The sequence below is a fragment of the Schistocerca gregaria genome, chromosome 1 (genome assembly GCF_023897955.1).
Source record: "Schistocerca gregaria isolate iqSchGreg1 chromosome 1, iqSchGreg1.2, whole genome shotgun sequence".
Taxonomy (NCBI): Eukaryota; Metazoa; Arthropoda; class Insecta; order Orthoptera; family Acrididae; genus Schistocerca; species Schistocerca gregaria.
The window spans coordinates 1071438191-1071454621 of NC_064920.1; the positions used below are offsets into that span (position 1 = coordinate 1071438191).

The 16431-nt window shown below is 42.1% G+C and overlaps 1 protein-coding gene across 2 annotated transcripts in view; it reads right to left on the reverse strand.

Annotated features, from left to right (window-relative positions):
* Positions 1 to 16431, reverse strand: part of LOC126281617 (putative inorganic phosphate cotransporter) — a 433128-nt gene that overhangs the window by 218931 nt on the left and 197766 nt on the right. The window contains exon 1 of one of the 2 annotated variants that reach the window (XM_049980748.1): positions 10690 to 10769. The exons of the other annotated variant lie outside the window; for it this stretch is intronic. Within the exon in view, the coding sequence (XP_049836705.1) occupies positions 10690 to 10717 (28 nt within the window). The 5' untranslated portion in view covers positions 10718 to 10769. Of the gene's footprint in view, positions 1 to 10689; positions 10770 to 16431 lie in introns of those variants that run through there. 2 annotated transcript variants of the gene reach the window in all.

Here is a 16431-nt window from a genome sequence, read left to right on the forward strand (position 1 = left end):
CGCGCGGTCCCAGACTGTGGCGCCTATAACCGAACGGCCACAGCGGCCGGCTTGGCCCAACATCCCTCCGCTTTTGAGTAAACCACCTGTAAAGCTCATGACGCGCAAGCGACTAAAAATTTCTGGAATCGCTAGATAATTGAAAACTGAGCACTTTTCATCATCATATGTGCTAGCGCATATTATCCTAGAAATCGAGGAAAGAAACTGCTACTACTACCGCTTGTGTAACCATAAGGAAAACGCTGTGCAACGGAAGTGTCGCTGGTGTAGCGATTAGCATTTTTTCTATATCGAAACTGACAGGAGTAGGAGGGTTAATGAGGTAAACAATAAGGAATAATAACAACGTAAGCAAATAAAGTTCTCAAACGACTCGGATTAGTAAAGAATAAAAATTTTAGTCCTGGTCGCCTTACAATCACTCTTTTGCTCACTCTGTTACATGTTCTCACTTTTTTTCGAGTAACTAGTGGGATTGTACTTGTGATATAATCATTCGAAGCAAATACATTCGCGGCACCAAGGATATCTAATGACTGCAATCTTCGCGCAACTACATCGTTCCTTCCGGAGATTTGGCAGGAAACAGATTTGATTTACATTTAACAATATTTCTTTTCCGGGATTAATTTCAACGAGTACCACACATAAGATGACATAGCCTGAATAATTGGTGCTTGAAATTTTAATTATTTACTAATCCAAGTCGTTTGAAAAATTGATTTGCATATTATTTAATTTATTCGTCATTTATTCCTCATTGACTACCTTATTTACCCTCCTATTCCTACAAGTTTTGATACGGAAACAAATAAAAAAATTAAAAAAAAGCTACAGCCTGTTTCATTTGAGAATCTAACACTGTGTCTCTGATGCCCAACTAGATGACTTGGTTATTACGTCAGATTTTTCCTGTTTGCTATATGAGCGGCAGCTCTAACGGTTTCTTTGCTCGATTTCTAGGGAAATGTGCCTTTGCGGCCCCCACATATGATGAAAAATGCTGAATTTTCAATTACCTATCGATCCTGTGAACTTCGAGTCGATTGTGCAGCCTGAACTTAGGCTAGGTTTCCTCAAACCCGGAGGGATATTGAGCCAAAATATCTTGACAGTCTTTCATTTTTGGTTTTACAAAAGCGACGTGCCAAGTATGAGCCGAATCAGTTGGCCGTCTCTGAGGCCTTCCCCTTGAAATTGGAGGCTGCAGTTTATGTGGCGGAGTTGCGCAACAACGAGCAGCAGGTAGAACATTGGCTGAATTCTCATGACGTAATTCGTGGAGCGGTGAGGGAACCCCGAGTATCTGCTCTGGGCAAGGTCTTACGGAGAATCGTTTGCCTTTGCCGCTTCCTTTCACAGGATTGCTCGAGGCGTGTTGCAAATCTACCGGAGAAGCGTTGAAATCACTTCTGACGCCTTAGATGTACGGTATACAGATTACGCGAGAGAACTTGCTGTCCTTCCAGTAGCAGTTTGTCATAGGTCGATGGAGCAGGGAAGCGTTCTAAGAGACTACAGAAGGACAACGGTTCAAATGTGCGTCAGGCCATCCAGATTTAGGTTTTCCATGGTTTCCCGAAATCGCTGCAGGCAAATTCTGGGATGGTTCCTCTGGAAGGGCAGGGCCGATTTCCTTCCCCATCCTTGACATATTACGAGTTTGTACTCCGTCTCTGGAAAAGGGGGCTTGTCAGTTTCATTTTCAAAAATAGTTGTCGTGTGCACAGACCTGTAGGCCTATACCATTGATGCTGTTGTAGGACTATGCAGCTTGTTTTATGCGCAAGCATTATGATCTTTTATGGAGACCAAGAATCTCCTCTGTGAGGATCAACATGGATTCTACAACTAAGGACCATCTGAAACTCAGCTCGTGTTGTATGTCCACCAGATCCAGACGGCAGTCGGTAAGGACGGCCAAGCTGACATCGTATTCCTTGCGTTCTGAAAGGCGTTAGAAACAGTTCCGTACTATCCTACTGGCAAATTGAGGATAAACCTGCAGACTGGAGACGAATTAAATGGATAAGAGAACCTACTGGTTTGGAAGACGTATCATCACCATTATCGTGATCATGCTGTGCATTTTCTCGCCTCTGGCATGGTCTGTATGTATCGCAAGCCTTTCCATCTTCTGCATTCTTCCCACTATCTCTCTGTCGCCATTCTGGGCTAATTTTCGTCTGACTTCCGAATACTTCCTTCCACTGCTTCTAGTTCTTTCATCCCTTGGCTTTCTCCTTCCTCTCTTGCCCGTAACCTTCATGTAGCGACTCTTTCTAGCTCACGTCTTCTCATCCACTCTCTTCACGTGCCCATATCATCTTAATCTGATTTCCACAAAGTTATCATTTTTGAGATTGCTCATATGTTATCTTCCTAAGCGTTTCATTTCTCATCATTTACTGTCTTGTTACGCTTATTCGACTAGTTAAAAACGTCTCCACGCTCGCACCTTCCATTTTTTCCTTTCCTTCACGACCAACGTCTGTACAGAGAGGTATTTCCAACAGACATTAATTAAAATTAAATGTAAGCAGGCGAAACATCCAACTAGGTGAAATGATGTAACGTAGATCAGGGAAGTTTTTTGACTGTTTCCGGGAGGTATGAAATGTGGATAGATCACATTATGAAAAACGCAATGGCGATATGGATGTAGATACATGAAGTGAGTATTGCACTGAATAGTGTGGTGGTAGCCTTCATGCAGTAGTGAATGTTGAATGGTTGATAACTAAAATGATTGACGATAAGTGCGACTGCTCTATGAGGTCGTAACAAGAAACACAATAAAATTCTAAGCTCTGAGACTGGGGCTTTCGCTTACAGATTTAATAAAAAAACAGATTACTGTTCATAAGATATGTGCCGTTCAGCGTTTCTGTTTACGGATTCGTAAAAAAATGGTGGTGTGATCCTCAATACGAAGGTGCAGCTTATCGCGTTAGTCTATCCTGTTTAAGCTTCTTCATTTTTACGTAGCTACTGCAACATACGCTCATTTCAACATGTTTGTATTAAAGCCATGATATCGTCTACAACTGTACCACCAAATTTGTCTCTGTTATCAAATTCACAGCTACAGGATGCCTCAACGTTTCATTTTCATTGAATTCATCATGCCTTTCACTGTAGTCTTTTCTCTAAGCAGTTCGTGTGGTCTCCCGTCTCTCTCAGTTATTCCCAACATGCACTTCTCAGTTACTCGCTGAGAAAGGCTCACTTTTTGAATTAATTTTACGTTAAGTGCTCAGTTTCACTGTTATTTATCAGAAGAGTTCATACGCAATGATTGCAAACTTTCTGTCTCAGAGTTCCGGAAGCTATAATTTCCATTTAGCGTGCCAAAAGCATTTCGCAACTCTTTTCCTTTTCGTTTCATCCAGATACCCTAAATACAAAAACTCGCCAACTTGATTTATCATTTAATAGTTTAGTTGTACTATTTCTTGTTTGATGTTTTGAGTATACGCTGTTCCAGTGCTGTGTATTTTTTCAATGATAATGACTGTTACTTTTGTAACTGAATTTTATTATTATTATTTATTTCTGTTCATTATTTATTAAAATGACGCAACCGTGCTGTTCAAAGGGATTGTGAGGCTAAAATGCTTACACAAACTTCAGTGGATCCACACAAAGCACAACAGGCTCAAAACAAAAAAATTAACAGCTAAATCGCCTTCTTGTATCTGAAAATAACGTAAACATTTAGGTAACCTAAATGTGGTGCCATGAAGCACTACATATCTCAAAACAAAATGTTTACACTGACGTTCCTTCGGTTCCTTTGTTGACTACCGAAGATGCCTAATACACTTAGGTGAAATAACAAGGTAAATGACTTTGAGCTAGCAACTGAGGAAGAATCGCTGCAACTATGAACATTATTTTTATGTTATTGCAATTGATTTTACGGACTACGGCAAAAGTAAAGATAACTTACTGGTGGTGCAAAACAGCTTTTGCTTCTTTTATACAGGGTGAGTCACCTAACATTACCGCTGGATATATTTCGTAAACCACATCAAATACTGACGAATCGATTCCACAGACCAAACGTGAGAAGAGGGGCTTGTGAATTGGTTAATACAAACCATTAAAAAAATGCACGGAACTATGTTTTTTAACAGAAATCCACGTTTTTTTTAATTGGAACCCCGTTAGTTTTGTTAGCACATATGAACATATAAACAAATACGTAATCAGTGCCGTTTGTTGCATTGTAAAATGTTAATTACATCCGGAGATATTGTAACCTAAAGTTGACGCTTGAGTACCACTCCTTCGCTGTTCGATCGTGTGTATCGGGAAGCACCGAATTACGTAGGGATCCAAAGGGAACGGTGATGGACCTTAGGTACAGAAGAGACTGGAACAGCACATTACGTCCACATGCTAACACCTTTTTTTTGGTCTTTTTCACTGACGCACATGTACATTACCATGAGGGGTGAGGTACATGTACACACGTGGTTTCCGTTTCCAATTACGGAGTGGAATAGAGTGTGTCCCGACATGTCAGGCCAATAGATGTTCAATGTGGTGGCCATCATTTGCTGCACACAATTGCAATCTCTGGCGTAATGAATGTCGTACACGCCGCAGTACATCTGGTGTAATGTAGCCGCAGGCTGCCACAATACGTCGTTTCATATCCTCTGGGGTTGTAGGCACATCACGGTACACATTCTCCTTTAACGTACCCCACAGAAAGAAGTCCAGAGGTGTAAGATCAGGAGAACGGGCTGGCCAACTTATGCCCGTGTTTGTTACAACACACAACTGAACGTCGGAGGTTTCAAGCGTAAACTTTAGATTACAATATCTCCGGATGTAATTAACATTTTACAATGCAACAAACGGCACTGATTACGTATTTGTCTATATGTTCAGATGTTCTAACAAAACTAACGTGGTTCCATTTAAAAAAACGTAGGTTTGTGTTAAAAAACATACTTCCGTGCATTTTTGTATGGTTTGTATTAAACAATTACACTAGCCCCTCTCCTCACGTTCGGTCTGTGGAATCGATTCGTCAGTATTTGACGTGGTTTACGAAATGTATCCAGTGGTAACGTTAGGTGACTCACCCTCTATACTACTATATTCATCGGTCTAATTGTACCATTAATATATGGGAGCGCATAATTATTTTAAATGACTTGTAAAGGTCTTTTTTTCAGTCATTATAACATTACGTGCAAATAATCTAAAGCAAATGCAACTTCATAAATGAGGAATATTTGGAATATTTTATGCAGCTACGCAAATGAGCAGGTGGTGTGTCTTGTTTTAGGTGTGGGAGATTTTGGTTCTGTATCTGTGCCAATTTGTGCGTAAATTTTCATGCTAACTTGTGAACGCCAAATTTTACTATGGAATAAATTTAGACAGGTAGTAATACTTCCGTCTTGCATATATCTATTGAAATCAGTCCCAAGTAAATACAACCATCGCATCTTCACAGAATAACGAAATTACCATATTTTGTATGTCCCGTGTGACAGAATACAAACAGCGTGATGCCAAAACTGAGACAAGTATGTGTTCTGTTTAAATTGTCATGAGCTTGGCTCACCAAAATGAGTGGTAGATTTTTCAGACAGAGTGTTTACCACTAACGGACGATCATATCGAAAGTGATTTCGACTCATGGTACTTATGAAGCGGCAAATATTCTCTTTGAAGTAAAATGTCAGTTCCCTGCTTAAGAAATCTACCGTTCCTCCGAGATAACGACGCAATATCATTATTAGAGATTGCAAGATTAGATAAAGATAATAAAATAATTAACGACTAATAATCAAGCTATTACGGACATACATGGCACAATTTTGTTGATTCGAGCTCTGAAAATATGACAGGAAATTAGCTGTGCGATGAAATTGTTTGAAGATTTAATGTCAGATAAGGAGTTTTGCGACTGGATATTGTCTGTGCCTGATGAGGGTTTCAATTTCTTTAGTAAAATTCTTAAATGGTCGCGCTTTCTTCCAGGATCGATGGCATTTATTAAACCACGTGTCTACATAATTTCTTTTATCCAGCTAGATCAGTATTCATGGACGTCGGCAGAAGTTTGCCCGGGGGAATAGGGGCGGGGGGGGGGGGGGGGGGGTGAGGGGGGACAAGGTTAAAAAATTACCAGTTTTGACATAAATGAGTTTGTCCGTTTTGAGACATGTCATGCCTCAAGAACTAAATTTTGCAGGCGACGCTAAAATCTTATTGCGTCCCAGAGCATTGCTTTTTATTACTCACTTCTCGAAGTATGTAAGAATTCTGCATCGTATAAAATATCTGAAGTCCACATTCCAGGCTGACACTCCCCATTACTACCAATTGTCCTCAGTATTCCTGAAATAATTTTCGAATGTAGAGGATTGGAAACATCCATCTGGCGGATTAATTCCTCTTCTAGTGAGAGAGCTGGCCAGTATACGGCGCTTCTGGCGTATGATTAATCCGTACGCATATATTTGAAGACCGCACCAACTTTGCTAACAAGGTCGTAGTCGACAAATTGATTACAAAATTGCCCTCTGTTTATGGTGATGACAGAAAAAATTTGGAATGGGTAATAAATCTGTGGTCGTGTCAGCTTCTTTTCCCAACATTTTAGAGATAAAAGCGTAATTTTATTTGTAGCTTGACCGATTCCAATGATCTGAAGCATGCCATAATTTCTTTTGGGTGTATTTGCGTTTTATGTTTATTTTCTGTACGCCCTCTTTCCGACTCTTTTGTTACATTCTTGTGTTATTTTCTTCGATCCTAGGTCAAAGTCGCTGCGAATTTCTTGCATGCGTCCATGACGCCTGCAACTATTAATTTTTATTTTATTTTTGTACTGTTGTACATTTTCGGCCTTAGGCCTTTTCCAGGATGGATGCGTTTCTTAAAACTTTGACGATAAAATATCTACGATGGCAAATATTAGCAAATTTAATAGAAGGCGTCAATATGTTCCATCAGAAATATTTAATGATAAAAGGTTTAAGAAACGTATCCAGGTACTTGAAAATGGTCTAACGCTGAAACTGAGCAACAGTACCAGATTAAATTAATAATTAACAGTTTCAGGCATCCTGGAGTCATTAAAAACCCTTATGTTCTTCTAGGAATCTACTTTTGTCTGTAATGCGAATGACAGCAATGTCATGTGACTATCACTAACAACAACAACGAAGGTACAACTCTATCTCATGATATTATCAGCTTGTAAACCTCGTATTGTTTATTTTGTAAATTGAGATTCTAAAACAACAATGTAATCATAGCATGGCGTACTACATCTGTAGTCACGTAAGTGAGAAAGTTACTGTTTGTCAGCCAAATGTTTATAGCCAATAATAATTTCGTGTAGTTCAGTAGTCTGGTGCAAGTCTTTCAAATAGACGCCTCTTTGGCAGCATGTGTGTCTTTAACCTTACCTACTAGCCCAAGCGGTGAAAGCGGACCTACTTTTTAAGGTCGGATTCGGGCCACTTGTCGTTCCTAGCGAATCTTCACATCACTGAGAGGTGTAGTTTGGCTTAAAGGCAGATGGAAACATTTCATTGATTCCACCGGGATTCAAGTCCGCGACCTGTCGCGCTTTACCACCTACTCCACGAGGGCCGGCAGATGCAGCTGACTTCTTGACGGCCTTCACTGAACCTTGATCGCTAACTGCAGTAAACTTGTAGTTAATGCGAAGATAGTGCCAGTGGTCCGTGAAAACTGAAGCAATTGCAGCAAACGCTGGTACCATCGAAAGCCCAACTGGTGCGACTGATTGTCAAGTTATCATTTCTACCGTAACTTCTCTTCCATTCTACCTAACAAGGCCAAGTTCGTATTTGATCGTCTTACGCGGCTAGGAACCTATGAAGTGTAGCGCGCAGCTATTATTTGTACAAGTGTTCACAGACACGACAACAAGTTCTGTATAAATGCACGTTACCTAATATTACTGCATGTGTGTATTGTCAGTCCTACGGTGTCTATTTTCTCACATTTTTACAACGGTGTGGACAAAGATTTTTCCCTTTAATTTGTACTGTCATTAGCGGAATTTTCAGTTATTGTATGCTGTCATGTACCTCCGAATGACTTACAATGTGAGTAAGCAGTAAATCCTTGGAGGATGCGCAAATCAATTCGTCGCAGAATATTAGCATTCAACTAGTTTTCAAAAGCCAAACTCTTTGAGTTGAAGCTTTGTCTTCCACTATATAGCCATTCACATTTCTCAAACCAAATTTCTCGTTTCACTATAACTGATCCAATTCAGCCTTAGACGTCTCTGTTTCGATTTCGTTATTGCTACGAGATTAATAAAATTACACTGCTGGTCATTAAAACTGCAACACCAGGAAGAACACCATATAACGAAAGTTTACTTATTGTGCATGTGCAATGTAGTGGGATGAATGCATCCCAAAATTTGTAATACGTAATACGTAAGCTAGTTCCTCTGGCACCAACATGGATACATGTCCAAAGGAACATGCACTGTGGCGATGACAACAGTTACGAAATATATTAAATGTATTTATATTTGCGAATATGGGCAACCACTACGCATTCATATCCAAAGGAATTTTGCATCACAAATCGGAGCAACATAGGCACAGCAATATCGTATTTATTCGCTGACACCGGGCAAGCGACTTTCAAATAAAATGTTTCTCCCGTACGGAAATATATAGGAATTCACAGAGTGGCTGTAGACGCATCATTGACGACATATGGAAGTTTGAGTCGTATAGTTAAATAAGATGACCGCTCAATATAAGCGGGAAACCCGCGTTCTGTTCTACAGTTGATGGTCGTCCATATTCTCAATCGCGAATTCATTTCATTTATAAACTATTCATGGTCCGTCCTCCTGAGAACAGAATTACAAAACTGTGGATGGTTTGGTATGTGTTGTTGGACGGTCCAGAACCAGGTACCCCTCTGTTGGCCTGATTGCCTATTGTATACCAATAACCTATGCTGTCTAAATCGACAGTACGAACGCTTAATGGACTGAAGTAGTTGTAAATAAAAAATAGTAACTCAATGGAAGGATAGAAGACTGGATTACAACGGCAAATGTTATAATTATACCCTTTCGCGCTGAGCAACGTATGGCAGAAGAGAATGTCTACCGTGAGTGCCAATGTAAGAAGGGACGACGAACGATATGTTCCGGTTCAGAACTGACAAGTTCATTTCAGATGCACCTGTCTTTTAAACTCTACGTCACACACACCATCAGGACAACTTTTTCATTCACTCTGTTCTAGCGCTGCATCCATAAAAATTTAAACAGGTCGAAAAACAATGAAAAAAAATACCATTTCGGAATTTTTCAGATTAATTTTCACTCAGGATCTGTATTTTAATATACGTAAAGCACTAAGCTCATACAAAACTACACAATAAAAGCGATCGTAAAATAATTTGAATTTTACGTCACAGATTCGGATACTATAATGTTTATATGTCAACCAACAAGTTTTTTTTAAATTTCGACTGAAAAAAACCGATCTTAAGAAGGTAAAAATTCCACTAGTCGTTCTTTGATCGGATATAACAACAACAAGGAACGGAGCTACCATGTATCAATTTGGAAATTTGATAAAAAAGCTACTACGTCATTAAGCTATCAAACTTTACCGTACAGCTGAATAGAACGCGTGAAAACCTCATCCTTGGGTACAGCTTTAGCATCGTTGACTGCTACGGTTGGAATTGATCACTTGCGTATTTTCTCACTTACTCGTGGCCCGAAAATCGTACACAATACCTTAAAGTATGAGGCTAGTACATAAACTGAAAAATAAATGCCACTAATTTCCAGTATTAATGTGATATTGAAAATTAGTCGCTGTTTCTCTTGCGCGTCGTATGCTTACTTACCAGTCTCTCAAATCATCAAATTATTTCAGTTTCGCGAAAAAGGGCCTTCTTAAGCAAAAACATGTTCGAGTAATTTTTCACTCATTCATTGTAACAGCAATAGGAAATTGATGTACATTGTTTTAATTCGGGATTATTCTAAAAATTAACTATGTAATTAACGAGTCACGCCTTCCTGTGTTACTTTAGTTCGACAGGTTTCGATCTGTAATATCTGATCCCTAGGGACAAGTTTGGTTTATCACTGGCGCCAAAGCAACTGTGTCTTTGGTTATGAATTTGTCGTATGCTACAACTGACTTGTGGCAGCGTCGAACACATAGTAAGTGACCTGATATATTTTGGACGTAGGTATAATCCAGTGGGATAATGGACACTTATATGGAGAACGCAGATTGACAAATATCTCCAGCTCTTTTATCATTATGTGCGACAGCAGAAGGAAACTGAGGTACAAAGTAGTACTTGTGGAACTACAAAGAACGGGCAATATAATTAACCTGTCACGCTTTAATATGTCGTCTTTGTTCGATACGTTTCAAACATCCAAGCGTCATCATCCGATACAGGTGTGTTACGTGCGGTGGTTGAGCCTTGACGCGAAAGCGACCCTATCAGTAGTTGTGGTAATAACACACAACAGGTGACTTATGACGGCGTCGAACTCGATACACGAAATCCGATACGTTTTGGACGTCGATGGGAGCCGGCGACACTAGTCGAAGCATAGCTTGGTTGTGAACGCAGACAGCTGCAGTAGTGTAAGGTGAGACGAGAGGTACGTACGTATGGCGGTGGGCGTGAGCTTCACCATGGTGGAGAGAGTGTTTTGCGGCGGCGTCCTGCTCAGGCTGCCCCAGTCGTGACACTGCGCGAGTCCCAGGACAGCCGCGACGACCGCCCCCCTCCCACACCTCCAGCCCCCCCCCCCCTCCTCAAAGTAAAGCGGCGCCACTACGCTGTCCTGTACTACGCTATCCTATCCGCTCCTATCGCCGCCGGGCAGCCTTTCGCCAGTTACTTGCTCCGCTGGGCGCACGCGCTGGTGTGTGTTCTGACTGCGCCAGACCTGCAGGTGGCAAAGCCAGTGATCATCCAACTGCGTGCCGAATCAAGTATTAGTTCGTACCGCGGTTCTCAGCCGAATTTTACTGTAATATGCATGTAGCAAATAACAGCCGAATCCATAAACATCGATTGACGTTAAGAGCTTTTTTTTCTCCTCAGTTACAAACAAAAGTACTTACAGAGAAAGTAATATTTTAAAATTTGCTTACTTTTAATTGTCGTTAGTGAATTTGGCCGTGATCTAAATTGCCTACTAACAGGGCAGAGGGGCATGTAGCACGAACACTGAAGGGTTAATAGAAGTAAGAAGGCGAATGTTTCGTTGTTTGTCTTCTAGTAATGACAACTGACGGGCGCGATTCGTACCGATCCCCTGCTAAGGTATAAATGTGAAAAGTCCCCTTAGAACAATTATACAAAACTGTACTTAAACTGACACACAATATTTTTTTTTTTTTTTTTTTTTGCGCAACGCAATCTGACTTTCAGTAATCCCTACAAGAGAATGGCCCTGACTAACATTAATCTACATGTTGCACAAATCACTTACCTCACAAAAATCTTCGTTACTCAAGCTACTGCAATACAGCGAGCGCCACTACTGCCAGCTAAATAAAAGATTCAAACTACTGAAGGCACTAACTACTGATAGGCATAGTTAGCAAATGAAAGATTTTAATACAGAACAAACAATGTATTTACCTTCATAGTCATAATATATATATATATATATATATATATATATATATATATATATATATATATATATATATATATCAGTTCGTGACACCAATTCTTACAAATTTCAAAACTCCGCCATCTCTCTCCCCACGTCCACCACTGCTGGCGGCTCACTTCCAACTGCGCAACGCTACGCGCTGTTACCATCCAGCTGCCGCAGCTCAACACTACAATGGCAGACAACAACGCAAACTAAGCACAGACTGCGCACAGCACAGCCAGTGATTTTTCATACCGAGCGCTATGTGGCGTTACCAATAAGAAAACCTAAACAGCCTACTTACAAATGAATTGGCCAGTGCGCGTTTTGGAGACGGTCGTGTTGAAATGTGTTATATAGTTGTAGCAAGAAGTATGAAATTAAAATAGGGGTCCTGTAATACAACAGTCAGTAGAAGAAAAATGACACTCAAAACACTTAGTAACATTTATGATCGTGTCTCACATTCAATAGTTCAATTCAATATCAGTCGAGTTTCTGTTATAAATCAGTTAATCATCCTCTCATCCTCTCACACAGACAACAGAACACTTCGTCACGCAATTACAATAAATTGAGGCCGCACAGAGTGGGAGGACATTGCAACAGAAGTGCTGCGAATAGTGTCGACTTTTAACGATCAGTGCTTGGGGGCCGGCTGCCAGACTTTTGCGCCCTTGCTATACAGGGTGTTAAAAAAGGTACGGCCAAGCTTTCAGGAAACATTCCTCACACACAAATAAAGAAAATATGTTATGTGGACATGTGTCCGGAAACGATTAATTTCCATGTTAGAGCTAATTTTTGTTTCGTCAGTATTTACTGTACTTCCTCGATTTACCGCCAGTTGGCCCAATTGAAGGAAGGTAATGTTGACTTCGGTGCTTGTGTTGACATGCGACTCATTGCTCTGCAGTACTAGCATCAAGCACATCAGTTCGTGGCATCAACAGGTTAGTGTTCATCAAGAACGTGGTTTTGCAGTCAGTGCAATGTTTACAAATGCGGAGTTGGCAGATGCCGCCCATTTCATGTTTAAATTAGCTCGGGGCAATAGCCGTGGCGCGGTACGTTTGTATCGAGACAGATTTCCAGAACGAAGGTGTCCCGACAGGAAGACGTTCGAAGCAATTGATCGGCGTCTTAGGGAGCACGGAACATTCCAGCCCCATGACTCGCGAATGGTGAAGACCTAGAACGACGAGGACACCTGCAATGGACGAGGCAATTCTTCGTGCAGTTGACGATGACCCTAATGTCAGCGTCAGAGAAGTTGCTGCTGTACAAGGTAACGTTGACCACGCCACTGTATGGAGAGTGCTACGGGAGAACCAGTTGTTTCCGTACCATGTACAGCGTGTGCAGGCACTGTCAGCAGCTGATTGGCCTCCACGGGTACACTTCTGCGAATAGTTCAACCAACAATGTGTCAATCCTCATTTCAGAGCAAATGTTCTCTTTACAGATGAGGCTTCATTCCAACGTGATCAAATTTTAAATTTTCACAATCAACGTGTGTGGGCTGACGAGAATCCGCACGAAATTGTGCAATCACGTAATCAACGCAGATTTTCTGTGAGCGTTTGGGCAGGAATTGTTGGTGATGTCTTGATTGGGCCCCATGTTCTTCCATCTACGCTCAATGGAGCACGTTGTCATGATTTCATACGGGGTACGCTATCTGTGCTGCTAGAACATGTGCCTTTACAAGTATGACACAACATGTGGTTCATGCACGATGGAGCTCCTGCACATTTCAGTCGAAGTGTTCGTACGCTTCTGAACAACAGATTCGGTGACCGGTGGATTGGTAGAGGTGGACCAATTCCATAGCCTCCACGCTCACCTGACCTAACCCTCCTGATTTTCATTTATGGGGGCATTTGAAAGCTCTTGTCTACGCAACCCCGATACCAAATGTAGAGACTCTTCGTGCTCGCATTGTGGACGGCTGTGATACAATACGCCATTCTCCAGGGCTGCATCAGCGCATCAGGGATTCCACGCGACGGAGGGTGGATGCATGTATCCTCGCTAACGGTGGACATTTTGAACATTTCCTGTAACAAAGTGTTTGAAGTCCCGCTGGTACGTTCTGTTGCTGTGTGTTTCCATACCAAGATTAATGTGATTTGAAGATAAGTAATAAATTGAGCTCTAACATGGAAAGTAAGCGTTTCCGGACACATGTCCACATAACACATTTTCTTTCTTTGTGTGTGAGGAATGTTTCCTGAAAGTTTGGCCGTACCTTTATGTGACACACTGTAGAGAGGGTAATATTTTAACATGTGGTTACTTTTAATTGTCATTGGTGAATTTGGCCGTTATTTAAGTTGTCCACTTACCTCGAGGGCAGAGGGGCATGTAGAGCGAACACAGGAGGGTTAATAGAAGTAAGAAGGCGAGTGTTTCGTTTTTGTCTTCTAGTACCGACAACCGACGGGCGTCCGCGGCTCTTGCCGATCCACTGCTACGGTATAAATTTTGACACAGAAGTAACATGAACTGGCCAGTGCGCGTCGTAGAGACGGTCATGTTGGAATGTGTTATAAAATTGTAGCAGGAAGTATGAAATGAAACTTCCTGGCAGATTAAAACTGTGTGCCGGACCGAGACTCGAACTCGGGTTCGAGTGAAAATCTCATCCTGAAAACACCCCCAAAGCTGTGGTTAAGCCATGTCTCCGCAATATCCTTTCTTTCAGGAGTGCTACTTCTGCAAGTTTCGCAGAAGAGCTTCTGTGAAGTTTGGGAGGTAGGAGACGAGGTACTGGCAGAATTGAAGCTGTGGGGACGGACCATGAGTCGTGCTTGGATAGCTCAGTTGGTAGAGCGCTTGCCTGCAAAAGACCAAGGTCCTGAGTTCGAGTCTCGGTCCGGCACACAGTTTTAATCTGCCAGGAGGTTTCATATGAGCACACACTCTGCTGCAGAGTGAAAATCTCATTCTGGAAAGAAGTATGGAATTAAATTAGGGGTCCTGTAATGCAACACAGTCAGTAGAAGAAAAATGACACTCAAAACACTTAGTAACATTTATGATTGTGTCTCACATTCAAAAATTCAATTAAATAAAGTGGAGTTCCTGTTATTAAGCAGTTAATCATCCTCTCACACAGACAACACGACACTTCATCAAGTAATTACAATAGACTAAGGCCGCTCAGAGTGGCAGCAAACTGAGACAGAAGTGTATACACGAAGTGCTCCGAATAGTGTCGACTTTTAACGATCAGTGCTTGGGGGCCGACGGCCAGTCTTTCGCGCCCTTGCTATAGATAGTTTGCTTAGGGGGGGGGGGGGGGGTGGTTACATCACTGATATTGCATATCATGGATCCGACAGTTTGTTAGCAGGTTTGTGGAGGTATTTGGCATTAGGTGTCTACGCAGGGGTCATGTAATTAGCGTAAATAACGAGCCGCTGATGTAGGAGAGCTGTCCAGAAAGTAAGTTACGATCGGTCGCGAAATCTAAACCACTGGGATAATCCGGTAAAGCTTTGCACAGATGTGTTGGGCAGTGTCTCTAGTATGCCCGTAGATCGTGTCGCGTTGCTCTTTTCAGTTTTGAGTAAACAGTGAGCACGTAAAGATGCGTAGGGAATAGCGTCTCCCGCCAAGTATGAGTGCCTGGTTAGAGATTTCGCGTGTGTCATGCAGCCCACTTAACACAACTGTCGAGCAGTTCCTTCTTCATGTCGATTCTCAGCCGCACACTGCAGGGGCAATAAAGACGCTCCCGCAGCGTTTCCGATGAGAAGTGTTTGATCACCCACAATACAGTACCTAATTGGCTACCCCTGAGTCTCATCTCTGCTCACAAGAACCGTTGGCTATGAAGACACAATTTTTCCACAGACAACGAGCTGCAGACTAGTGCAGATAACTAGCCGAAAGCACAGGCGGCTGCTTTCTATGACAAGGATATTGGAAAGTTGGAACAACACTAAGGCAAACTTCGAAGTTGGAGCGGCGAATATGAAGAGAATTAGGTATAAGGCGCGCCTAACTGTCGCAAATAAAACGTTTCTGGTTGTCGCTGTCGTTTCCATTTCGCGACCGATCGTAACTTACTTTCTGGACAGCCCTCGTACATACGCGATGATAGCGCGCGATAGCGATCCAGATGAGCTCCACAGGATTTACATGAGGCGAATTTGATAGACGAGACACCAAAGTGAGTTCACTATATTGCTCCTCAAACCATTGTAGCACGGTTTTGGCTCCGAGACACGGACAATTATTTTGCTGAAAGATGACATCCACGTCGGGGAAGACATCAAGCATGAAGGGATGCACATGGTTCGCAGCTGTCAGCCTGTCTTCGATTACCACCAAAGGTCCCATACAAGAGCAGGAGACTGTCTCCCGTAGCAAAACACTGCGCCCACCAGCCTGCGTCCATGGCGCGCTGCACGTTTCAGACCGCCGCTCACATCGATGACGTCACTCGACCTAGGGTAGCAAAAATGTGATTCATCCGAAGAGCCTACACGTTTCCATCTATCGACGGTCGACTCCTGACGGTCCAGTGTACATTCAGTCGTAATTGATGATCTCGTTGGCTCAACGTGTGAACACATAGGGGTGGCCTGCTGCGGAGCTCAATATTCAACAACGCGCGACGAACGTTGCGCTTCGAAACACTAGTGCGTGCACCAGTAATGTGCTCTTTCGGCAGACATGCCACAGATCACCATCTATCCTACTTTACTGAGCAATCAAGCCTCCGAACT